This window comes from Rana temporaria, chromosome 3 (genome assembly GCF_905171775.1).
Source record: "Rana temporaria chromosome 3, aRanTem1.1, whole genome shotgun sequence".
Lineage (NCBI taxonomy): Eukaryota > Metazoa > Chordata > Amphibia > Anura > Ranidae > Rana > Rana temporaria.
The window spans coordinates 60,213,136-60,240,621 of record NC_053491.1 but is presented as its reverse complement, the minus strand read 5'-3'; the positions used below and the strand labels follow the sequence as shown (position 1 = coordinate 60,240,621).

Genomic DNA, 27,486 nt, shown 5'->3' with positions numbered 1-27,486 from the left:
CATCAGGTTTATCACTAACAGGTAGTCTGTATAATAATGGCAGATCACGAATTGGAAGATCAAATGAGGAGAAACTTCACTATATGAACTTTGCATCATGATGAGTTTTCTCATTCTAATGCTGCGTACACACGATCGGAAACTCCAACAAGAAAAGTCGGATGTGAGCTTTTGGTCGGAAATTCCGACCGTGTGTAGGTTCCATAGGAATTTTTCTGTCGGAATTTCCGGCAAGAGAAATTTGAGAGCTGTTTCTCAAACTTTCCGACAAGAAAAGATCTTGGAGGGAATTTTTATGTCTGTATGCAATTCTGACGCACCAAAAACCATGCATAATTTGGAATCAAGTCGATGCATGAACTTCATTTTTCTCAGCTCGTTGTAGTGTTGTTTGTCACCATGTTCTTGACGGTCCGAATTTTGTGTGACCGTGTGTATGCAACACAAGTTTGAGCCAATATTCCGTCAGAAAAAAATCCACGGTTTTCTTGATGGAATTTCCGATCGTGTGTACCTAGCATAAGGCCTCGTACACACGACCGAGGAACTCGTCGTAAATGAAACATCGTTTTCCTCGACAAGTTCCTTGTCAGGCTTGTGGAGAAACTTGACAAGCTTTCTTTGCGTACACACTGTCAAGACCAAATCTCCTCGTTCTCAAACGCGGTGACGTACAACACATACAACGGCAGGGGAAGTTTGATTCCACTAGCACAACCCTTGGGGCTGCTTTTGCTAATCTCATGTTACTGCGTGTTAAGAAAAAGTTTGGTAAGAGACGATTTGCACTTTTCAGTCTGTTACAGTGTGACAAATGTGCTATCTCCATTACAAACGCTACTTTTACCGAAGGTGCGCTCCCGTCTCATACTTTATTCTGAGCATGCGCGGGTTTCTTAGCATACACACGAACGTGTTTCTCGTCGAAAACCAGCCCGACGAGAAACACAACGAGGAAATTGAGACTCCCGTTGAGGAAAAAGAGAACTTGTTCTCTTTTTTTCTCGTCGAGTTCCTCGACAGTTTCCTTGATGAAAAACATACACACGACCGTTTTTCTCAGCAAAAAAGCTCTGCCACCAAGTTTCTTGATGGATTCTGTCGAGGAAAACGGTCGTGTGTACGAGGCCTAAGTCTCTACAACCTTCCCTGAAGGGTACTCACCTTCCCAGGCTAGAGACTTACATAGCGTAAATGAGGGGTAGCCTGTTTCCATCAATCCGCTGCCTGATAATCCTCCCATACCATGTTTTTATAGGGACACCACACTCCAACCGCTTGCCATAGCCAAAGAAAGGACCTTACTGAAAGGGGTACTAACCCCTGCTGACAAAGTCCTTGATACTGACAAGGCCTACAATCATTTTTGCTGAGGATTTAAAGGCCTAGATTCACCTACGGCCGATCTACGTTGCGCGGGCGTAGCGTACCGTATTTGCTGTATTCACAAAGCACTTGCCTCCTAAGTTACGGCGGCGTAGCGTAAATGGGTCGGCGTAAGCGCGCCTAATTTAAAGTAGGCTGTAGGGGGCGTGTTGTATTTAAATGAGGCTTGACCTCATGTAGATGCATGGCCAAATGAATGGCGCATGCTCAGTATCACGTCGTATTTACGCCCAAAGATACGTCGGCTCAATGCCTGTGATGTGAACGTAATTTACGCACAGCCCTATTCGCGTACAACTTATGCAAGCAACGTAAAAAGATACGCTTGTTCCGACGTCCATACTTTGCATGGGATGCGCCACCTAGAGACCAGCTTTATCTTTACACCGGCGTATCTCTAATGTAAACGGCGTAACTAATTGCGATGGGCGCACGTACGTTCGTGAATCTATTTGCATATTCTGCGCCGAACTCAACGGAAGCACCACCTAGTGGCCAGTGTAAATATGCACCCTGAGGCCCCGTACACACGTCCGAGAAACTCGACGAGCAAAACACATCGTTTTGCTCGTCGAGTTTCTTGTGAAGCCGCCGAGGAACTCGGGGAGCCAAGTTTCCTCATTGACTAAGGCCCCGTACACACGATCGAGTTTCTCGGCAGAATTCAGCCAGAAACTCGATCAGAGCCGTATTCTGCCGAGAAACCCGGTCGTGTGTACACATTTGGCCGAGGAAACCGACGAGGAACTCGTCGAGCCAAATAGAGAACATGTTCTCTATTTCCTCGTTAGTCAATGAGGAAACTTGGCTCGCCGAGATCCTCGGCGGCTTCACAAGGAACTCGACGAGCAAAACTATGTGTTTTGCTCGTCGAGTTTCTCGGACGTGTGTGGGGGGCCTAACGAGGAAATAGAGAACATGTTCTCTATTTGGCTCGACGAGTTCCTCGTCGGTTTCCTCGGCTAAAAGTGTACACACGACCGGGTTTCTCGGCATAATACGGCTCCGATCGAGTTTCTGGCTGAATTCTGCCAAGAAACTCGGTCGTGTGTACGGGGCCTAAGATACGACGGCGTAGGAGACTTACGCCACTCGTATCTTAGCCTAATTTAAGCGTATCTGGATTCCAGAATACGCTTAAATTTACGATAGCGCAGATTCGGACTTACGACAGCTGATACGCCGACGTAAGTCTCTGAGAATCTGGCCCAAAGTGTTTAGATTCCGAGAATTCAGTAAATTAACTTACTGTTCTATAAGTTATAAAACATCAGGTTTATCATCAACAGGTAGTTTGTATAATAATGGTGGACCATAAATATATAAAATACATTGGCTTAAGGTTATCCAACATATTTTATAGCCACTTCAGCGTGTCGTGGAAGATCAAATGAGGAGAAACTGCACTACATGAACTTTGCATCATGATGAGTTTACTTAGGAGAAGTCACTAAATACCATAAAACTCAGACTTAACTCCCGCAGATGTATAACTTGGTAATGTTATATGATGGACCATCACACTGTGACTTTTTTGTCCTCTGTTCCGCTATCTGGCCTTTAGAGAACTTGACTTTGTAACGTTATTCCCATTAGCAGCTACATTGTAAGTGTGTTATAAACCTACAATTTACGATGTCTAGCATTTGTCTCCACACACATTATAAATATCGGGAAATTGTCATGGGTTACAATAATAACAATAGTTCAAAAAGTAAAGAAGGGAATGCGCAGTCATAAATTCTTTTTTAGATTGTGAAATTTAGTTGGAAAGGTCATTCACTTTTAATTGCATTATAAATTTATGTTATTTTGGACTTTAACATCGTACCTGGGAAAGGTAATATTTTCAGCAAATTGAAGGCCATTAACTCACAAATGTGTTCAGCAATATAAATCAGGCGCCATGTTATATATCCGCCACACACACCGACTATAAAGAAATTACCGGATCAAGTACTTTTCAATTTATATCTAAGACATTATTGATTTTGTGCAATAACCCTTAGCAACTGATCAACTTTATATACTTAATGTATCTAAATCTGCCTGTCAGCTCTCCGGGAGCCGATGGCATCATCTAGGCTCTTCATAACTATTATTCAAAATTGTCATTCATATTTATTGTTCATGAGCCAGAGATTTCTAGCAAACTGGAGATCATTATGTATACCATGAAGACAGCTTCCAGTAATGAGTATAGGCAATCATGTTTATTCAGCAAGGAGCACTGATGATGTGCACAGCCTACAAATCCCAGTCAGATGGATGAAGGGTGTTTTCTGGCTGGATGCTGAGGGCTGCTGCATTTTGTATATTTTCATTGCACTTTGGATTATAGGCCTGAGCATGCGGACTGTCACAATTCAAGTGGTATTAAACCCAAAAGAAAACATTCATTTAATTTCAGCCTACCCATTCTTATGTATGGTGGCTGCATTTGTTTTCTTTTTAGGGTTTTCTTTCCTTTATTTTCACTTGGTGATCCAATCAGTAAATCAGTTTTTTTTTCCTTGTCAAAATTATTTTATTTAGTAATTGCAACATGAAATTATACAAGTAGCATAAGGTTGATACAATGTTTAAAAAGGAATAACATTTTGTATTCTTGACATTTTGTATTTGCTCTTAAAGCGGAGGTTCACCCTCAGAGAGCACATTTTCCCCTTAGATTCCTGCTCGTTTTGTCTAGGGGAATCGGCTATTTGTTTTAAAATATGAGCAGTACTTACCCGTTTACGAGATGCATCCTCTCCGTCGCTTCCGGGTATGGGCTGCGGGAATGGGCGTTCCTTCTTGATTGACAGTCTTCCGAGAGGCTTCCGACGGTCGCATCCATCGCGTCACGATTTTCCGAAAGAAGCCGAACGTCGGTGCGCAGGCGCAGTATAGTGCCGCACCGACGTTCGGCTTCTTTCGGCTACGAGTGACGCGATGGATGCGACCGTCGGAAGCCTCTCGGAAGACTGTCAATCAAAAATGAACGCCCGCTCCCGAAGACCCATACCCGGAAGCGACGGAGAGGATGCATCTCGAAAACGGTAAGTACGGCTCATATTTTAAAACAAATAGCCGATTCCCCTAGACCAAACAAGCAGGAATCTAAGGGGAAAAAAAGGGAATTTTTTTTTTTTTTAATAAATGGGTGAACTCCCGCTTTAACCTGTAAGATTAAGGAGAAAAGAACTTGATCAACGTATTTTGGCAACAACAGTGGGCATTTGCATTGCTCAAATTTGTAATGCAGGAGATCTACCTGTGTTGCCAAGTAATCAAATTAACTGTTTATTAACAACTTCAAGTTTCTTGTTTAACCTTCTGAGCGGTATTCCCGAGTCTGACTCGGGGTGAGATTTTTGGGCTAAAATCGGTAACCCCGAGTCAGACTCGGGCTTGCCTCGCTGGATGTACAGACTATTGTTTACTTACCTTGTCCCAGGATCCAGCGATGCCACCGCGCTGTGTGAGCGAGCGGGTCCTCCTCGCTCGATTCACACAGCGTCCTCCTGTGCCGCCGATCTCTGTTCCCTGCGACTTTACGACGCACGGGGACGGAGAACGGCGCCAAATTCAAAAACGTAAACAAACACATTACATACAGTATACTGTAATCTTATAGATTACAGTACTGTATGTAAATAAAACACACCCCCCTTGTCCCTAGTGGTCTGTCCTGTGTCCTGCATGTCATTTTATATAATAAAAACGTTTCTTTCTCCCTGCAAACTGTAGATTGTCCATAGCAACCAAAAGTGTCCCTTTATGTAAAAAATTGTTTTAGATCAGCTAAAAAACAGCGATAATAAATTATAATCACTTGCAGAATTGTGCGATAGCGATTTATGGGGAAATTCGTCATAAAAAAAAAAAATAATGACAGCGACAATTCTGCAACTGAGCAAATTTCAGTGATTTTGATTTGATTACATTATTGAATATTTTTTATTATAATTTGTTATAATTATTTATAATTATTTATTATATTATAATTTATCATTTTGTTTTTAAAAAAATGTCATACCCGGGATGCCTATTAGACTCTTGTTTGGTCAGATTTAAGTGAGTTATTTCTAAAAATTACAGGCCTACAGTATAAAACGCCAAATTTCCTTGCAAATAATGGTACCGCTTTCAGCATGTTTTTTCTGAAAGAATCATACCGCCAGGGAGGTTAATACATTTTTTAAACATACGAGGATAAAAGATCTATAGTATGCTACCTTATCTATATTGATCATGAAGGATATGGTGAGAAAAATGAATCGCACAAATTAACTAACAGGGGGAAGGGTTGAAAAAGGGGGGGGAAGGGGGGTAAAATAAAAAGGGTCTGCAGGGATGGGCCTGGGTCCATTGTCACTAGTTATATTGTGCAATGGTTGTGTATAATGGGCAAGCTACCATGGCATCATCACCCCTTCATTAAAACTATCCGGTACAGTATATGAAATCCACGGTTTCCAAAGTTTCTCAAACTTGATGATCGTGTCTATCTGTTGTTTTTTCAACAGAACAAGCTGTCCTGAAGATGTAGCAGTTACATATACTGATGGTGATGCTTACAATGATCATCTTATATTTATGAATGAATTGTATAGCGCTACACATGCGAACTGAATCGCTTCTTTAGGCGCTTTTTCCAGCCAGTGTCTGCTTGGCTGGTGCGGTCATTTTACGCTGTAGGATCTCGACGCGCTTGGGACACACAGTTGTACACATATATATATATATACTGGGCCAATTTGGACAAGATCCAATTTACCTACCAGCATGTCTATAGAGTGTGGGAGGAAACCAGAGTACCTGGAGGAAACCCACGCAGACACCAGGAGAACATGCAAACTACAGGCAGATGGTGTCGTGGTCAGGATTTGAACCAGCGACCCTTTTGCTGCTAGGTGAAAGTGCTATCCACTACACCACTGTGCTGCCCTTTTTTAGATTGTGAAATTTAGTAGGGAAAGGTCATTCACCTTTAATTGCAATATAAATTTACATTATTTTGGACTTTAACATCGTACCTGGGAATGTTAAAATCTTTCACACAGGGGTGACTTGGGATCCGACTTGAAGTCGCCCCAAGCCGCACGACATTAGAAATTTAAATGAATGGGAGCCGTCTTAAAGGGGTTGTAAAGGTACAATTTTTTTTCATAAATAGCTTCCTTTACCCTAGTGCAGTCCTCCTTCACTTACCTCATCCTTCGATTTTTCTTTTAAATGTCCTTATTTCTTCTGAGAAATCCTCACTTCCTGTTCTTCTGTCTGTAACTCCACACAGTAATGTGAGGCTTTCTTCCTGGTGTGGAGTGTCGTGTTTGCCCCCTCTCTTGGACTACAGGAGAGTCAGGACGCCCACTAACACACAGCTCCTTTCTCTATCTGCAACGTACAGAGCGTCCTGTCTCTCCTGTAGTCCAAGGGAGGGGCGAGCATAACACTCCGCACCAGGGAGAAAGCCTTGCATTACTGCGTGTAGTTACAGACAGAAGAACAGGAAGTGAGGATTTCTCAGAAGAAATAAGGACATTTAAAAGCAAAATCAAAGGATGAGGTAAGTGAAGGAGGACTGCACTAAGGTAAAGGAAGCTATTTAGGGGGGGGGGGGGAATTACCTTTACAACCCCTTTAATGTACACTACTGAAGTCGCTCCAACTTTAGAAAAGGTTCCAGTACTACTTCAATCCGACTTCTAGGCAACTTGTATCCATTGATTTCATTGGAAGTCGCCTCCAAAGTCAGATCACTGTCTTGACTGAAGCGACTTTCCAGGAAGTGAAAATAGTTTTTAAGGGCAAATCCCTCCCTCCCACAGAGCAGATTATTATTTGATTGGCCACTGGCTTTGTCACCTGTCCTGGAGGCGACTTGAGTCGCGTTGTAAGTCGCCCCAAGTCACGCTGCTGTTCGCGCTCAAGTCATCTCCAAGTTGCCTGTGAAAGTCGCGCTGGAAGTCGCGTTGCCCCAGTGTGAACCGGTTCTTAGGCTTAATGCACACAGGACATTTTAAAACCTCTCCTGAACTATGTAACTTGACAGATAGCGCTTCGTTTACAGACGTTTTTAATTTTAACCACCCAAAAAAGTATATATATATATTTACTTTTTTCAAACGCTTCTAGACGCAAACGCATGTAAACGCGGCTAAATGGACATTTTTAGACACCAGTTTCTAGCTGTCAAGTTAAATCGTTCTGGAGAGGTTGAATAACGTCCCATGTACATTAGCTGTCTGGCTTCAAATGATTAGTGTATCTAAATCTACTAGTATATCAAACACTCCCCCTCCCTCCTCCCCCAGACTGACTGACAATGCTGCTGTCCAAAGGTGTTTCTGTTGCTCCTTCATCCAGAGTGTATGCACTCTAATACAGGAGGTGTGTTACTAGCTGGATAACCAGGGGAATACAGAAGATAAACAAGCCAAAAAAGAAAACGAATGCAGCCACCACATTTAAGAATTAGTAGGCTGCAATATATTACATTTTTGATTTTGAGTTTACCGCTTTAAAAAAAAAATGTGTTTTTTATAAAAACAAACAATCATAATCACCTAGATAGATGTAGCATCAGTTCAATGCTATTTGATTGGTTCTGCAGCTTTCTGGGACCTGTAACATGTTCCAGAAGGCTGCGGGGGGAGCAGGGGGGCTGAAATTCTGCTCAGATCGCTGAGGCAATCGGAAGAGGGGGAAGTTCGACTTTAAATCAGGAAACTCCCTTATTGCTCTCTGCTTCCTCCAAATCTCCAAATTCATGTTGTTTGGTGTTGTGATCTGACTTCCTGTAGAGGGAAGATTCTTTGTGATCCCACTGTATGTAGGAGTGTAGCCACCCTCTCTTGCTCACTCCAGAAATGGACTATGGGATTTGTGGTGTGCATAGAGCAGTGTACATGACTGCAACTAACATGCACTGCTTGTTCCAAACAAACAGAATAAAGGGGCAAAATGAGAGGTTCAGGAGCTCACAGAGGATTATACAAGGAGGCAGAAAAAAAAAAAAAAAAAGCAAGTTTCCACTGTATATGACTTTACATTTTACCCACAGATATGCTTTGAGTAGTGGATGTGTATGGATTATTTTTGGAAAATAAAAATATCATTTAGTGTAGGGTGACCAGACATCCCTGGTTTCGGGGACAGTCCCCGGATTGGGGATACTGTCCCCGGACCAAGTCTGTCCCCAGTTTTGTCCCCGGATTAGATTTGAACAGGGGCTGGGGCGATTTCAAAGACAGTCAGTGCAGAATAAAAAAAAAAATCTGAATTACAACTCCTACTCCTACTAGCTTAGGGGTGTATTTTTTCCCCATTATCTGTGCCCCTTTCTGATGATCATGTGCTGGTCGGAGCGGAGGGAATATTTCTTCAGTTTCGGGTGCCTGCCCATTCAGCTCCGCTCAGCTGTTCTTCTGCCTTGGCTCAAGTCCCAGCCAGTCACCTGCCTGTTTATCTCCTTCCCTTCCCCGGTGCAGATATCTCCCTCTGCTCCACAACCAGTAGTAGCCAGGGGCCCGGAAAGTAAGACTTAAAGTGATTGTAAAGGATCATTTTTTTTTAAATAACAAAAATATCATACTTACCTCCACTGTGCAGCTTGTTTTGCACAGAATGGTCCCGAACATCGACTTCTGTGGTTTTGCGGCTCCTCTCTGCATCAGATAACCCCCTAAGAGAAGCGCTCTCCTGGGGGGTTACCTTGCGGGTGCCCTCCCGAGTCATTCATTCGACATTCATAGCCGCCAAATCATGTATGACTTGGCCCGCCCCTCAATGCCTGCATCATAGGTTTTGGTTGACAGCAGCGGGAGCCAATGGCTGTGCTGCTATCAATATAGCCAATCAAGAGCTGGAGAGAGGGATGGCGCGTCCCTACCAAGGGAAATTCTGGGCTCAGGTAAGTAAAACGGGGGCTTGGGGGGCTGGTCACTGCAAGGTGTTTTTTTCACCTTCATGCATAGGATGGATAGGACAACCCCTTTAACAGGCTGTGAGCGGGTCACCTTAATTTAGTCTCACTTTAGGTAGGTATTTACTTTACTTTACATAACACCCATTGTAAACTAAGGCCGCGTACACACGATCGGTTAAACCATTGAGAACGGTCTGATGGACCGTTTTCATCGGTCCAAACCGATCGTGTGTGGGCCCCATCGGTTATTTATCCATCGGTTAAAAAAAAGCCAACTTGTTTTAAATTTAACCGATGGATTCCTAACCAATAGTTAAAAAACGATCGTTAGTAGGCACAACCATCGGTTAAAAATCCACGCATGCTCAGAATCAAGTCGACGCATGCTTGGAGGCATTAAACTTCGTTTTTTTCAGCATGTCATTGTGTTTTACGTCACCGCGTTCTGACACGATCGTTTTTTTAACCGATTGTGTGTAGGCACGACTGACCATCAGTCAGCTTCCTCGGTTAACCGATGAAACCGGTTCATCAGACCGTTCTCATCGGATGGACCGATCGTGTGTACAGGTCTTAACAGTTTCAACTCAAGGCTAAGCCAACTGCAAATACAGTACTTTCCCCAATTTATAACTTGTTTGCGAAGGTCTGCTGAAACCTAAAGCCATATTGTACATTTATTGTTGTAGAACAATATACGAAACAGGCTGTCTTTATAGTCTCACTATATTGTAGAAATTGCACCAAGACACATTTTGAAAATGGGGACATATATAATTTTATCTCTATTTTTCTATTACTGAGCTGTAACTGATGGACTGTAGTATACCTGTTTCCACTATATGAATCCAGACACTAAATTGTAAGCACGCTCACCGAACTTTCCTTTTATATCCAGGCTCAGGTTCTTCTGCTGATCATACTGCTCATCGCCATCGCCAATTTTTTCATCGGAACCGTTATTCCTACTACAGAGGAAAAGAGATCTCGAGGATTCTTTAACTACCAAGGTAAACGATCGTTGCATATATTTTGGATTTAAAGCAAATATGGTTTGGGAATTGTGCGCTAAACATACTTACCATTATTATTATATTCATACTTGATTTACCTAATATTCTTGGCAAAGGTTTTTTTTCCCCCCTCTTTTTTGTTGATTTAAATATTAGCCCCAAAAATAAGGGATCAAAGTATTGGAAGCCCTGAAATCATGAAGGGTCCTTTCACACGAGCGGACCGTTCGTCCGTCCATTACAAGTCCGTTAACGGACTTGTAATGAATCCCTATGGGAACGCGTCCGTTAGCGGATGGAGCATCCGCTAGCGTCCGCGTCAGTCGGGATCCGCTTTTCCGAACGGAAGAAACCCTATTTTTGTTCCGTTCGGCGGAACGGACCGGATGCAGACGGACAGACGGTCCGTCTGCATCCGGTCCCCCATAGGGGACAGCGGAGCAGAGACAGGGCGGTCCCTGCACTGTGTGCGGGGACCGCCCTATCCGCCGACAGCTCAGCGGGGATCCCCGCTGAGCTTTGGCGGACACACGGAGCTGACCCAGAAACGGTCCGCTCCGTGTGAAAGAGCCCGAAGAAGACTGAATGACATTTTGTGGAGTAGCTCCGCATAGAAACCAATCAGCTTCCATTTTTTTTTTGTCAAAGCATAACCAATAGCTGACCAGTGACATACCGGTATGTCACTGGAATTCAAGTGGTTATACTGGGTTGATGCCTGCAGCTGCATTTGTTTAGAGCCCACAGTCGGCTCTCTTTTAGCCCACGTTCAGATTGGCATTGCCGTTTTGACATGCCTATTGCCGGCAGCGACACCGTCCGAATCGGTGCAACACCGACTTTGCCGCGTCGCACCAATTCCCAAAAGTAGTCTCTGCACTACCTTTGGCAACTACAGTAAAACCTTGGTTTGAGAGTAACTTGGTTTGAGAGCATTTTGCAAGACAAGCAAAATGTTTTAATACATTTTGCCTTGATATACAAGCAATGTTTTGATATAAGAGTAGCGTCATGTCGCAACTGAGCATAAAAAAGAAGAGAGGAGCCTCTAAGTGTGGCAATACCGTTACATTTAATGAAGGTACAACATTTAGCAACTTATTGCGACACCTCTCTTCTCTTTTACAAGTGCTTTGGATTACAAGCATGTTTCTGGAACGATTTATGCTCCCGAACCAAGGTTTTACTGTACTAAGAAATTTTCGAGCAAAACAATACTGATTGTTACATGTAAACAAAAAATACCAGAAATGGCCGGGGGGGGGGGGGGGGGTCAACTGGATTTTTAAACAAGCTGAAGTTAAATGCTGATTGGTTACCATGCAAAGCTGCACCAGATTTTGCACTCTCCAGCTTTAGTAAATCAACCAGGAAGGAAATTTGCACCCCCCCCCCCCCACCCTTTAAAGCCCTGTACACACAGCCTGAATGTCGGGAGACAATGGGTGGTTAAAAAAAAAAAAATCCGACATCCTGGTCATGTGTATATCGGTCTGTTGGTTCTGTCGGACAAGCAAGATGGAAATCCAGCAGCCGACCAACTCCCAATCAGTGCTCTCAGCCAATGGCGGAAAGTGCTGATCGGAGTGTTCTGGTGTGGGGGGCCGTCTCCCTGTCAGGCCCCGTACACACGACCGAGTTTCTCGGCAGAATTCAGCCAGAAACTCGATCGGAGCTGAATTCTGCCATGTTCTCTATTTCCTCGTTGTTCAATGAGGAAAGTTGGTTTGCCGAGATCCTCGGCGGCTTCACACAGAACTCGACGAGCAAAACGATGAGTTTTGCCCGTCGAGTTCCTCGGACGTGTGTACGGGGCCTCAGAACACAACAGCTCAGAGGTTCAGGTTCAGATCCTGCAGAACCAGCCGAGATTCGTACCACCTATGGCCAGTGTTCTATCGAGAAGTGCCCGGGATCAACTGCACATGCGCCGCACTTGCGCAGTACAGAGCTGTTGTGTTGGCGAGACGGCGCCTGAGCACAATAGCCGACCGAATACATTTTTCTGTCAGATTGTATTGCGCACTGCCGAGGCATGTTCATGTTGCTGAGGGGCGGATTTCTACATGATGGGGGCGGATTTTTAAATGATGGCCAGTGCTGCAAAGATGGGAGCAGAGTGTTTAACCATAGCCAAACAAATCTGAAAAACAAATCTTTTTAAACCCGCCTTTCAGTTGACTAAACATGTCCCGCTAGCATCCAGGAAGAATAGCAAAAAAGATTTGTTTTTCAGATTTGTTTGGCCATCATTTAAAAATCCACCCCCATCATGTAGAAATCCACCCCTCACCGACATGAACATGCCTCGGCAGCGCGTGGCACAATCTGACAATCATAAAAATCAGCTGTTGTGTTGTTCCTTGCGGCGCAAGCCCCGGGCACTTCTCGATAGCAGCCACTTCTCGACAGAACACCAGCCTTCGTTGGCTAAAGCACTGTGTAGCATAAACAACTGCCATTGTTAACAACTAAAATATTTGTCTTAGCCTTTATTTTATCTTTTGTTGCATTTATGTGCTGCTGACCTCTTTGCAGTCAGTTTCCGGCAACATGCTGCAATGGCAGCACAGCATGTCTCAAGGTGGGTTTCCTGACAACAGTGGACCATGGCTGCATTGAAATGGCTTTTTGTAGTCGCCATCGGAAACCAGTGTGACAATGCAGGTGTACAATTAGGTTTCAGAGTTACAGACATACCATTGTGACCATATTATCACACAACCCGGGTCCCCGCTACATTTATCCCCATCCTTGATTGTCTTCTGCTGCCCACGCAGCCAGTAATGCAGTCTGGCCATCAGAAAAATGCAGTACACAACCCAGAGGCTTTGTAGCATCATGTGGTGAGCGGCACTGAACAGTGCCAACATGTGACCACTCTGATCATTGAGAATCATTCTAAGCTGTCCCAGAAGAAAGAAGGGTGAGAAGAGCATGGCTTTCACACGCCCAGTCTGCTACATAGGATAGCATGGACACTAAAAGATAATCATCCAGGGAGGTAAGTACAGCAAGGCCACAAGGTGTGGGGAGGGTGTTCTGAGTTCATTTACAGTTTCGTGTTTTTAAAAAAGGATAACTCCATTAACCCTTTAATTATTGGGTTTACATGTACTTCAAGAGTAATAATATTTTTTATTTTTAAAGCTGAACTTCGGACTAAAAAATATTTTATTTTATTATATTCCACGATAAAAACAAAATATATACGGTAGATCCACTGTGTGCACCAAATGCCTCCGCAAACCCAGATTCTATTCTAAGTAGTTGTGACATCATCCCTGTGCTGTACATAGCTTGTGCGGAGAGCAGATCTGAGGGAGGGGCCCAGCAGGCTCCACCCACTATAGGCTGACTACTGAAAAATACAGGAGGGGCGAATAGAAAGACCAGTCACCCTGCACATAGAACGGGATCAGCAGTGAGCCATCTTTATTACAGGTAAAGTCTTACACTGGATTACTACACAGATCTGGAGAAAATACATAAGACCCCTTTTACACTGAGGGCGTTTTGCAGGCGCTATGGTGCTGAAAATAGTGCCTGCAAAACGCCCTAAAACAGCTGCTCCATTCACTCCAGTGTGAAAGCCTGAGGGCAGGGCGTCAGAAAAAGGGCGTCAGTAAAACCAAAAGCGCTGCAAATCCGACTGTAAATCGCCCCCTAAAAATAGCGGCGTTTTACCGACCGACACTCGAGGCGGCACAGTGTGAAAGGGCTCTAAAGCACACGAGACTCAGGGAAGAATACACATGCTTTTTATATTTAGACAATATTTGCTTATCCTGGAGTTCAGCTTTAATATATTAAAACTGTTTTATCCCAGAATCTGAATTTACTGTGTATGGCGGTACACATTTCTAAGGCAGTTGGTAGATACAAACCACCCTCCATGATTGAAGAGTCACTGATAATAACACATTGGGGGTTACTTACTAAAGGCAAATCCACTTTGCATTACAAGTGCAAACTACAAGTACAAAGTGCACTTGAAAATGCCCTGAAATTGCACTTGGAAGTGCAGTCGCTGTAGATCTGAGGGGGACATTAACCACTTAAGGACCGGACCAATATGCTGCTACATGACCCAAGGGGTTTTTACAATTCGGCACTGCGTCGCTTTAACAGACAATTGCGCGGTCGTGCGACGTGGCTCCCAAACAAAATTGGCGTCCTTTTTTCCCCCACAAATAGAGCTTTCTTTTGGTGGTATTTGATCACCTCTGCGGTTTTTATTTTTTGCGCTATAAACAAAAATAGAGCGACAATTTTGAAAAAAATTCAATATTTTTTACTTTTTGCTATAATAAATATCCCCAAAAAACATATATACATTTTTTTTTCTCAGTTTAGGCCGATACGTATTTTTCTACCTATTTTTGGAAAAAAAATCGCAATAAGCGTTTATCGATTGGTTTGCGCAAAATTTATAGCGTTTACAAAATAGGGGATAGTTTTATTGCATTTTTATTAATTATTTTTTTTTTACTACTAATGGCGGCGATCAGCGATTTTTTTCGTGACTGCGACATTATGGCGGACACTTCGGACAATTTTGACACATTTTTGGGACCATTGTCATTTTCACAGCAAAAAATGCATTTAAATTGCATTGTTTATTGTGAAAGTGACAGTTGCAGTTTGGGAGTTAACCACAGGGGGCGCTGTAGGATTTAGTGTTCACCTAGTGTGTGTTTACAACTGTAGGGGGGTGTGGCTGTAGGAATGACGTCATCGATCAAGTCTCCCTATATAAGGGATCACTCGATCGATGCAGCGCCATAGTGAAGCACAGGGAAGCCGTGTTTACATACGGCTCTCCCCGTTCTTCAGCTCCGGGGAGCGATCGCGACGGAGCGGCTATAAACGAATAGCAGCGCCGTCGTCCCGGATCGCTCCCCGAGGGAATCCGACTGCCGCATGTAGCAGGGGGGGTCCCGATCGGAGGCAGGGACGTACAGGTACGCCAATGTGCCTGTACGTGCCATTCTGCCGACGTATATATACATGCGGCGGTCGGGAAGGGGTTAAATGAAAAAAAAAACAGCATTTTAGGTTGCACATGATTGGATAATAAAATCAGCAGAGCTTCCCCTCATTTCAGATCTACCCCTCAGATTTACAGAGACTGCACTTCCAAGTGCACTTTCTGTGCAATTTCAAGTGCACTTTGCATTTGTAGTGCAAAGTGGATTTGCCTTTCGTAAATAACCCCCATAGACTATATTACTATGTTGGAGTTGCATCATAAACATAACAAGTGACTGTAATCTCTTCTCTAACTCACTGTTCCTGCTACCTATAAGGCCCTGTTCACACCTGAGCAATTTTCAGCTTGTAAAACTTTCAGCTCTGAAGCTCCAAATGCCCAAAAAGCTAAATCCCATTCATTTCAATGGCCCCTGTTCACATATGAGCATTTTGTCACCTGAAGCAAAACGCCTGAAGCTCAAAAAAGTACATGACCTTTTTTTTGGGCAGATTACAAGCGTTTTTGGCCCCAAAGACTTCAATAGAAATGCCTGACTTGAGCAGAAAAATGCTTGTGAAATGCTCAAATAGCAGCTTTACATCCTTAATTTCCTCTCCTTCTCCTCCCCTGGTGCTTTCTATTGGCTAAAAAAAATTCCTGAAGCTGTAAAATGCTTGTAACACACTTCTAAAAAGCATTAAAAAAGCATAAAAAAAAGCCAGAAAAACACCAGTAAATCGATACGCTCAGGTGTGAATGGAGCCTTACTGACCACTATCTTTATTTATCACTTCCATGTGTGAGGGTTACAAAGTAATAAACACATACTCTTTGTTTACAGCTTCAATATTTGCTGAAAACTTTGGACCGGACTTCAGGAGTGGAGAAGGCTTCTTCTCTGTCTTTGCCATTTTCTTCCCAGCAGCTACTGGAATTCTTGCAGGCGCAAATATTTCAGGAGACTTGGAGGTACTTTGATTTGGTCTCTTCTATGTCGGTTGCAGTTATGAAAAAGACAAACCAGTGCTTAAAGTGAATTTCCACTTTTACAATAGAATTTGAGAAAACTTTGCTATATGACTGTTGTGGGTTCCCATTCGCACAGCACGCCTAAAAAAAAAACAAAAAAAACCATACCTTTAAGATGTTTCTTAAGAAAAAGTGTCTTGACATACTGCAAGCATCTCTCAACAAGTTTAGAGTAAGTCTGCAACTAATAATGAGATCTGCCAGAATAGTACAGACAGGGTTCATTATAGCAAACCCAGCTCCCCCTTATAAAGAGAGCTAAGTTGGCGTTATCAGAAAACAGCAATTAAAATGGTAAACTACATGTAACAAATACAAAGTACCGTATTTATCGGCGTATACCGCACATTTTTTTCCCCTTAAAATAAGGGGAAAATCATGGGTGCGCGATATACGCCTATACCCACTTCCCGCGCTGTGTTTGAACCTTGCCGCCGACATATACCGAGCGCAGTACACTCGGGTACACTCGGCCAGGCTCGGCTCCCCTCGCGGTCACGCCCTGTTCCGCCTCCTATGCGAGTGGAGACGAGCGTGGCCGAGTGTACCCGAGTGTACTGCGCTCGGTATATGTCGGCGGCGGTGTTCAAACACAGCGCGGGAAGCGGGGATCGGCTCAGAAGCAGGGAGGACTCCACCGAGGTCGCAGACGGATTACAAGGCCGCCGATGGACGCCGACGAGGGGCATTCAAACTGTAAGTATTTTCTTTTTTCCTCAAATTTCCCTTCTAGGTTGGGGGTGCGCGCTATACGGCGGTGCGCGCTTTACCCAGAAAAATACAGTAGGTATCCCAATTTGGCTGCAAAAGTGAAATAACTCTTTATGCCCCGTACACACGATCGGAATTTCCGATGAAAAAAGTCAGACAGACCTTTTCCATCGGAAATTCCGACTGTATGTATGCCCCATGGGAGTAATTCCATCGGAAATTCCGATGAATTCCATCAAAGTTTACATAGAGAACATGTTCTCTTTTCCTCCGATGGAATTCCGCCGGAATTCCGATGTGAATTTGGTCGGACAAAGGTCAGATCGTGTGTACGGGGCTTTAAAGCCTAATGCCCCATACACACGATCGGAAATTCCAACAGCAAAAGTTTGATGTGAGCTTTTGAACGGAAATTCCGACCGTGTGTATGCTCCATCGGACTTTTGCTGTTGGAACTTCCGCCAACAAAAGATTGAGAGCTGGTTCTCAAATTTTCAGACGGAAAAAATTCCTATGGGAAAATCCGATCGTCTGTAGCAATTCCGACGCGCAAACTTTCGACGCATGCCCGGAAACAGTTTGACGCATACTTGAAAGCATTCAACTTAATTTTATTGGCTCCTCGTAGTGTTATACGTCACCACGTTCTTGATGGATGAAAGTTCAGAGAACTTATGTGTGACCGCGTGTATGCAAGTCAAGCTTGAGCGGAATTCCGTCGGAAAAACCATCCAAGGTTTTTCTGACAGAAAATCTGATCGTGGGTACGCGGCATAAGAGTAGCTAAAATAAAAACCACAAAAATCAGCACATAACTGGCAGTTAATAGGATACATCCCTTGTGCTGATTCCCGCTTCTACTAGGTGAAATCCTCCCCATTCACAGACCTGCCGCTGTAATCTTCTGATGCAGTGGGGGTCAATAGAACTTAAGGAATGCCACAAGCTTTCATCAAGAATGCCCAACTATGCCTACTTTATTAGCCTAGTTATGAATGAAACAGGATCTATAAATGGAGGGGGCGGACCTATCAACTATCTGCTCATCCTCCATTCATAGATCATTTTCCATTCATAGAAGCTGTAGTATAGCTTCTATGAATGGCATAGCTGGGTAGAAAAAGGGAGGCATAGTTGGGCACTTTTGGTAAGATCTGGTGACAGCCCCTTTGTTTTATTAACCCCCACCGCACAAGAAAGTGTATGCCAGCATGGGTAGGAGAAGGTATAGACAGAGGAGGATTTCACCCAATAAAAGAGACATCAGCACCATGGACACATCCTACTGACTGTAAGTTACATAGTAGGCAAGGTTAAAAAAAGACACAAGTTCATCAAGTCCATATCCCTTGTGCTGGTTTTTTGTTTTGTTTTTTATTCTGGCTGCACTTAGGCTTAAATGATAAGTTCACATTTTGTAACTTGATACATGTTACATCCAGATATAGGGTGTAACATGTAATATGTTATTGTGCTTCGCTCCCCACACACCCCTGTTCCCCTTCTCTGACAGCGGGCGAGGGATCCTCTCCCCATACCCACTGTAACAATTTTACAAGCAGCGCCTCCCAGACAGCCGCATCACTCATCACACAGTTCTGCGAGTTAATTAACTACAAATCCCTTCTTCCACCGCAGCAGATGCCTTGTAGTTCTCAATGGACTATGAATAAGGTGATAAGCGCTCTCTTGGTTCATTGATTCTTCCAGTTTGCCTGTACGGGTGGGGGGGGGGGCGGGGGGTACAGGCAGACAGCTATACTGAGTGTCTGCAGGAGCCTGGCACTGCACCTGCGTTCTGTTTCCTGATCGCTTGCATGGCTGGCAGTTACAATTACTCCCAGAGGCATGATGGGACATGTAGTCCTGCAACAGCTGGAGGGCCCCAGGTTGCCTACCCCTGGTTTACTGGTGTAAAAAAGTAATAAATACACATTTGTGTACCTGCAAAATCATGCGCATTTATTTATTTTCTCAAAAATTTGAGTCTTTCCTTTAAGGCAGAAGGTCAGCAGGCTTTTCCCATGCTGTTTTTTTTTCCTTTTTTATAAACCTGTAAGGCAAAAATAATAAGAAATAATAAGCAAATTACTATTTCAATATGAAAGCTCTCTTTAGTTTATATGTCCTGCTTGAAATTGTGCAAAAGCCTATACCTGCGGCCGGCCAGAGTAAAAAGGGGCAGTAATAGGATTACAATTATTATAATTATATATATATATATATATATATATATATATATATATATATATATATGCAGTAATATTATAATTATAATTACAATTATGTTGGCACAGTAGGCCATTTTAGGCACACAAGGCAAAGAGATATCTCAGGCCCCGTACACACGACCGAGGAACTCGACGGGCGAAACACATCGTTTTGCCCGTTGAGTTCCTTGTGAAGCCGCCGAGGATCTCGGTGAGCCGAAATTTCCCATTGAACAACGAGGAAATAGAGAACATGTTCTCTATTTCCTCGCCGAGGTCCTCGTCGGCTTCCTCGGCCGAAAGTGTACACACGGCCGGGTTTCTCGGCAGATTTCAGCTCCGACCGAGTTTCTGGCTGAATTCTGCCGAGAAACTCGGTCGTGTGTACGGGGCCTTACATACAGTAAAAGTACGAATGCACATTTTCAGGTATTGTTACTAAAGTCACATTTGTATGTTTTTGTCAGGATCCTCAAAGTGCTATACCCAAGGGAACCATGCTTGCCATCATTATCACAACTATTGCTTATCTGGGTGTAGCTATTTGTGCAGGTGAGTGCCAGCCAATTGGTTTGTAATGTGTTATAATCCCCTTGTATCACTCATATTTGTATTAGTAAAGGAACCCTTAGCTATTAGATATGATGACATGTTTGTTGGTGCCAATGCACACCTCTAGAAAGTCCTTTATAAGAAGATTTCAATAGGTAGTTTGCTGTGAATTACAAAATGATTCACATTGCATACAAAATTATTTCATTAGTGTTTCAGACATTTTCTTTAAAGTGGATGTAAACCAGATACATGAAATTTGAGCTTGGCACATATATGTGCAGTGTTTTCTTATCTCTCTTCAAAGCACTGATTCCCATGGCTTTCCCCTGCTCCGTTCGTCTGTTATCAGCACGATAACTTCTGACAAGTTCTCCCACACGGCAGATAAAACCAGACTGAATTTTGTGTGCTGGGAGGTTGCTATATGTCAGAGCACAGCTCTGCACATTTGTTTCTTCCTTGCCCATGTGTGTGTGTGGGGGGGGTGCCTTTCCGCCAATCAGCTGTCTTGGCTCTATGCCCGGACTTCGAACTCAGTGTTGAACAGGAATAGAGAATCTGTCACATGATGTAAACTTTATAAAGAATATATAACGCTGAAGACAGCAGGTATACAAGTAAAACTTATGTAGGGAGATTTGTTTCATCTCTGTGTATCATCTGAGGCTGTTCACTTCACCGGGTATAGGAGAGGATTTACATCTACTTTAATGTAACTTCAAATGCTGGGGTTCTATTACCTAAGTGTCTTAAAATAGATTGTAAATGTGACAATTAAACGGCTGTGTTTAGATATATAGAGCCAACATATTAACCATACAAAGATGAAAGACCTACAGTATATTTTGTTTTGGGTTAAACACAATGGGGAAACCTGTTAAACACCCAAATGCACAGTGTAGGCAGTGATGGGAGAAGACGACAAGAGGAAATTTGCTCTGCTACACTGGAGACGCGTTCACAATCCATTCCACTTAGTTAATATAACAAATGCTGCTTATGCAACCCTAATACACAATTTCACATGGGCAGTCATGTGTTGGCCATTGGACCTTTTCAGTGCAGGTTTGGAGGTACTGGTTAACTTCTGTTTTCCAAACACCAAACCAGATCCAAAAGTCACATTCTGATAAGGCCCTGGGGTCAAGCCATATTGTCCATGGTTAGGTGTTTTGGTTTAGCAAAGGCTATTAATACGTTACGCCGCGCGGATAGATACTCCATTGACTTTGGCCAATTATGGCTCAGGGGGTTTAGTACACGCCCCACACTATAAACTGCCGCCTGCAGGTCGGCCTTGTGTAGTGTGTTGCGTTGGTTAAAGTGGAGGTTCACCCAAAAAATCTATTTTTAACATTAGATTGAGTCTAATTGTGGGAAGCAGAATCGGGTGTTTTTTTTTAAATCAATGCAGTACTTACCGTTTTAGAGATAGATGTTCTCCACGGCTTCCGGGTATGGGCTGCGGGACTGGGCATTCCTATTTGATTGACAGCCTTCCGACGGTCACATACAGCGCGTCACGAGTTCCCGAAAGTAGCCGAACGTCGGCGCGCAGGCTCCGTATAGAGCCACACCGACGTTCGGCAACTCGTGACGCGCTGTATGCGACCGTCGGAAGGCTGTCAATCAAATAGGAACGCCCAGTCCCGAAGATCATACCCGGAAGCCACGGAGAACATCTATCTCTAAAACGGTAAGTACTGCATTGATTTAAAAAAAAACACCCGATTCTGCTTCGCACAATTAGCCTCAATCTAATGTTAAAACATTTTTTTCGGGTGAACCCCCGCTTTAAGAGAGGACAGAGAGAGTGTCATTTTTTGCAGGTAGATAGAGCAGGCAGGCAGGCTAATCAGTTAATGTTACAGTGTGTAGAGGATATATATACATCCCAGGTGTTGTACATATATTTATACACTGTATAGTTTAGCTAGATCAGTTCTTCCTAATTTACTGGCAGGCAGGTGATTGTGCTAGCTGCAGTATTCTTACGTGGTTTACTGCCTGTGTCCTCTGCAGTGTGCACCTAAAGCTACTTGGTGTGTACTGGCCATGTGCTCTGTAGTTTGCACCTAAAGCTACTTGGTGTGTACTGGCCATGTGCTCTGTAGTTTGCACCTAAAGATTCAGGAGCAGTGATTTTAATGATGCTTAAATAAAAAAAAAATGAAAAATCCCTTTAAATATTGTACCTGCTGGGTGTCTATAGTATGCCTGTGAAAATGTCTTTGAGAACCCGGTCTTGCCCCAGGGAACATGTATCAATGGAATAAAAGTTTTAAAAACGGTCGTTTTTTCAGGAGTCCTGAAAAAACAGACAGTTTTTAAAACTTTTTTTCCATTGATACATGTTCCCTGGGGCAAGACCCGGGTTCTCAAATACGTTTTACGACAACAACTTGCATATTAGGCTTTAAAATGAGCACTTTTGAATTCGAAAGTTCGAGTCCCATAGAGTTCAATGGGGTTCTAAATGTTCGCGCGAACGTTCGGTCCGTTCGAAGGTTCTGGCTCATCCCTAATCACTGCCTACACTGTGTGTTTGGGCGTTGAACAGGTTGCCCCATTGTTTTTGACCCAAAACAAAATGTAGGTCTTTCATCTTTGCATGAGGTAAAGTAGATCAGCAAAAATACATTTCCAGTCATATCAGATTTTACAGTTACAGTGTTAGCAATGGTTACGTTTCTCTTTATTTGTTGATTACAATAATGATGAATATAGTAACACATATAACAATGTAATATATTTCTCTGAAGCTGCCTCAGTAGTACGTGACGCCACCGGGAACATCAATGACACAATCTCTTCCGCCTTATACTGCAACGGGTCCGCCGCCTGCCAACTCGGCTATGATTTCTCCATATGTGAAACTCAGAAATGTAACTACGGGCTGATGAATAACATGCAGGTGAGTATTGATCACTGGGATCCGCTATAACAATGGCATTGTACGAGGTATAAAACGTAATGGAGGGTTTTACTGCATCTTTTCATTATTGCCAATAACTTTCTGTTTAGCTTCTCAGTGGTGCCTTTAGGTCAATATAATTCATAATAACAAAACTGTTTAGATTCATTTCCTCAATAACCAATTATGTGATATTTTCCTACGAACTGTTTCCATTCCTAAATGGTGTAGCTTACTAAGGATCATCAGTAAAGCTTACCCTGGTTGAAGCCCTTTTAGGGCAGTCTTCCTTTAAGTGGCATTACAGTGGAACCTCGGATTGCGATTAACACGGTTAATGAGCGTTTCGCAACACGAGCACTGTATTTTTTAAAATCCTAACTCGGTTTGCGAGTGTTGTCTCGCAAAACGAGCAGGATTAAAGCCAAAGTGGTGTGCAGTACTGCGTTTGGCCTGAGGCGGGGGGGGGGGGGGGCGCGCGGAGTCGAGCGGAAATGCTATGGAAATTTCAGAAATACTCAGTCCCTGAGCCTTTCCGAGGTTTTCCGAGTTCAGCCGAGGTGTCCTCGGCCCTTTCCAAGTGTTTCCGAGGCTCTCCGGAGCCCCCCACCTCTGGCCAAATGCGGTTTTGCATGCCATTTAAGTCAATGCGGAACAAATTATTTTTGTTTCCATTGACTTCAAATGGGAAACTCGCTTTGATATGCGAGTACTCCTGGAACGAATTATGCTTGTAACCCGAGGTTCCGCTGTATATTAAAAATATACTAACGTCTTTGTCACCCCAACAGTTCATATTCCCGATATGTGCCTGCTCTACTATGTACTTGTATGGTAAAGTCTCCTGTTCACTTTGTATTGCTTCCTTTGTATAAAATCCCTAGTGTCCCTGCCAGTCCATTTGCTTTCTTATTAAAAAACTAACCACACTAAGCAGAAGAACACACTGTGGTCAGTTCTCTAACTATGCTGGGAACTCAGTATGCTCTCCTCCAATGATCAGACTTGTCCTGACACGCCCCCCTCCCCCCAGCACAGCCATTCACTGGGAAGATCAGTGTCCTGCTGTTTCTTCTTCCCCAGCTCTTATGCACCTGAGAACAGAGAGAATGTTAATATGTATAAAAAAGGTTAAAAAAAGGTCATTATAACTTTTTTATATCTTTACACAAATGTTTAGCCTTTAATTTCTATTTTAAACAGAATAGGTTGTTTCACAAGGTGATAGTTTACAATCACTTTAAGGCTTCATGCACATGAGTGCATTAAGGCCCCTTTCACACTGACACTTTTTTCATGCGGTTTAGCGCTAAAAATAGCGCTGCCATACTGCCTAAAAAAATCGTGCCCTGCAATCTTCAGTGTGAAAGCCCGAAGGCTTTCACACTGAATCGGTGCGCTAGCAGGTCCGCTCCAAAAGTCCTGCTAGCCACATCTTTGGAGCGGTATAGGAGCGGTGTGTTTACCGAATATCGCTGTAAATACGACGGTGTAGCGGCGCTAAAAAGACGTTATACCGCCCGTGTGAGAGGGGCCTCACTCATGCAGCATAAACACGCTGCATATTTCTGGATGTCCTGGAGCTAAGTACATCTACCCATAGACATGAATGGGTGAAGGCGGCTGTATGCAGCTATGCACCTTTATTAGTTTAAAGTAACACATGCTTAGAAATGTAATGTACTGAACGCACACGACCTGTATTCAGGATATTATATCTGTGAGTGTGTGCTAATAGTGACACAAAGCTGCATACAGCTGCCTTCACCCATTTATGTCTATGGGCAGCTGTATACACTGAATGGGCAAACACACCCATGTGCATGTAGCTTTAAAGGAAGAGTAAGCTGTGGCTGGAACATAAACTAAAATGAAAAGCTTTCTGCTAAATGAATACATTTTATCTAAGTAATATCTATTAGCTTGTATGATAAAATACATTATGCCATACAGTAAAATACTTTAATTTTATTATTATTATTATTATTTAGGATTGATAGAGCACCAACAACTTGTACAGTACAGTTGCAATACCGTTCAATACAAAAGGAATGAGAGGACTCTGTTTGTCAGCACAATCTAAAAGGGATTTTATATATATATATATATATATAATATCTTACAAAAGTGAGTACACCCCTCACATTTTTGTAAATATTTTATTATATCTTTTCATGTGACAACACTGAAGAAAATACAGTTTGCTACAATGTAAAGTAGTGAGTGTACAGCTTGTATAACAGTGTAAATTTTCTGTCCCCTCAAAATAACTCAACACACAGCCATTAATGTCCAAACCACTGGCAACAAAAGTGAGTACACCCCTAAGGGAAAATGTCCAAATTGGGCCCAAAGTGTCAATATTTAGTGTGGCCGCCATTATTTGGAGTTCACCAGAGCTTCACAGGTTGCCACTGGAGTCCTCTGACACTCCCCCATGACGACATCACAGAGCTGGTGAATATTAGAGACCTTGCGCTCCTCTACCTTCCACAGATGCGTAATAGGGTAGAGACATGCTTAGCCAGTCCATTTACCCTCAGCTCTTTAAGGAGGCAGTGGTCCTCTTGGAGGTGTGTTTGGGGTCGTTATCATGTTGGAATACTGCCCTGCGGCCCAGTCTCTGAAGGGAGGGGATCATGCTCTGCTTCAGTATGTCACAGTACATGTTGGCATTCATGGTTCCCTCAGTGATCTGTAGCTCCCCAGTGTCGGCAGCACTCATGCAACCCCAGACCATGACACTCCCACCACCATGCTTGACTGTAGGCACACTTGTCTTTGTACTCCTCACCTGGTTGCAGCGACACACGTTTGACACCATCTGAACCAAATAAATGTATCTTGGTCTCATCAGACAACAGGACATGGTTCCAGTAATCCATGTCTGATTGTCTTCAGAAAACTGTTTGCAGGCTTTCTTGTGCATCATCTTTAGAAGAGGCTTCCTTCTGGGACAACAGCCATGCAGACCAATTTGATGCAGTGTGCGGCGTATGGTCTGAGCACTGACAGACTGACCCCCCCACTCCTTCAACCTCTGCAGCAATGCTGGCAGCACTCATACATCTATTTCCCAAAGACAACCTCTGGATATGATGCTAAGCACGTGCACTCAACTTCTTTGGTTGACCATGGCAAGACCTGTTCTGAGTGGAACCTGTCCTGTTAAACCGCTGTATGGTCTTGGCCACCATGCTGCAGCTCAGTTTCAGGGTCTTGGCAATCTTTGTATGGCCTAGGCCATCTTTATGTAGAGCAACAATTCTTTTTTTCAGATCCTCAGAGAGTTCTTTGCCATGAGGTGCCATGTTGAACTTCCAGTGACCAGTAGGAGAGTGAGAGCGATAACACCAAATTTAACACACCTGCTCCCCATTCACACCTGAGACCTTGTAACACTAACAATTTACATGACACAGGGGAGGGGAAAATGGCTAATTGGGCCCAATTTGGACATTTTCACTTAGGGGTGTACTCACTTTTGTTGCCAGCAGTTTAGACATTAAGGGCTGTGTATTAAGTTATTTTGGGGGGACAGCAAATTTACACTGTTATACAAGCTGTACGCTCACTACTTTACATTGTATCAAAGTGACATTTATTCAGTGTTGTCACATGAAAAGATAGAATGAAATATTCACAAACATGTGAGGGGTGTACTCACTTTTGTGAGATACTGTATATAAATGTATTTATTTTATTAAAGATAAAACATGCAATATACAGGATTCCAATTATTTATTTCTCCTTTCTCCTTTAGGTGATGAGTATGGTGTCTGGATTTGGCCCTCTGATTATTGCTGGTATTTTTTCAGCCACTCTATCTTCTGCATTGGCATCTCTAGTTAGTGCACCCAAAGTATTTCAGGTATGAGAAGACCCTTTCCTGACATTCTGCTTGTCTATTGACCATATTTATTTTATAAAGATGCACAGTGTGCACTGTTTCATATGAAGTCCATGCATTTACAGTAACCCTTGGTTTGCAAGTATAATTCGTTCCAGAAACATGCTTGTAATCCAAAGCACTTGTATATCAAAGCGTTTTTTTTACAGGGTATAAAAGAGAAGAGAGGCACCTCTAAGTGTAGCAATACGTTTCTAAATGTTGTACCTTCATTAAATGTAACCATATTGCTACACTTAGAGGCTCCTCTCTTCTTTTTTATACTCAGTTGTGACATGACGCTACTCTTATATCAAGACATCGCTTGTATATCAAGGCAAAATTTATTAAAACATTTTTCTTGTCTTGCAAAACGCTCTCAAACCAAGTTACTCTCAAACCAAGGTTTTACTGTACTCTGAATATTTCTTAGATCCCTGCCTGCATGGGGCTAGAAAGTTGGAAAGTAAATCTACATAGAGAACGGTTGTTTGCAAGTTGAACAGCTGTCCTGCAGGCCATCTGCTGGTCAGAAGTGAAAATGCAGGACTTATTTTGAACGTTTGCTTGGATATTATTAGGTAGATTCACACACATTGGCGTCAATTTAGGGCGGCCTAGCCTAGCCTTTTTAGGCCACACCGCCGTAAATTAGTTAGGCTAGTAGTGATTCACAATCTACTTACCTGCTAATCTACGGCGGTGTAGCCTAAAACCAGCGGGTGTAAGGGCACCTAATTCAAATGACTTGGAGGGGGGCGTGTTGTATGGAAATGAGGCTTGACCTCACGTTTTTTGACGTTTTTTGACACTGCGCATGCGCCGGGCGACTACATTTCCCAGTGCGCATTGCGGCTAAGTAGGCCATACGGGCCTATTGATTTTGACG

At 43.2% G+C, this 27,486-nt stretch overlaps 1 protein-coding gene across 3 annotated transcripts in view; it reads left to right on the top strand.

The window, feature by feature from the left end:
* The window catches only part of SLC12A1 (solute carrier family 12 member 1), a 221,636-nt gene that overhangs the window by 67,578 nt on the left and 126,572 nt on the right, over positions 1-27,486 (top strand). For all 3 annotated transcript variants that reach the window (XM_040342655.1, XM_040342654.1, XM_040342656.1), the window contains exons 8-12: positions 10,200-10,311; positions 16,131-16,258; positions 19,707-19,791; positions 22,557-22,708; positions 26,472-26,579. In XM_040342655.1, coding sequence (XP_040198589.1) covers positions 10,200-10,311; positions 16,131-16,258; positions 19,707-19,791; positions 22,557-22,708; positions 26,472-26,579 — 585 coding nt within the window. The remainder of the gene's footprint in view (positions 1-10,199; positions 10,312-16,130; positions 16,259-19,706; positions 19,792-22,556; positions 22,709-26,471; positions 26,580-27,486) is intronic.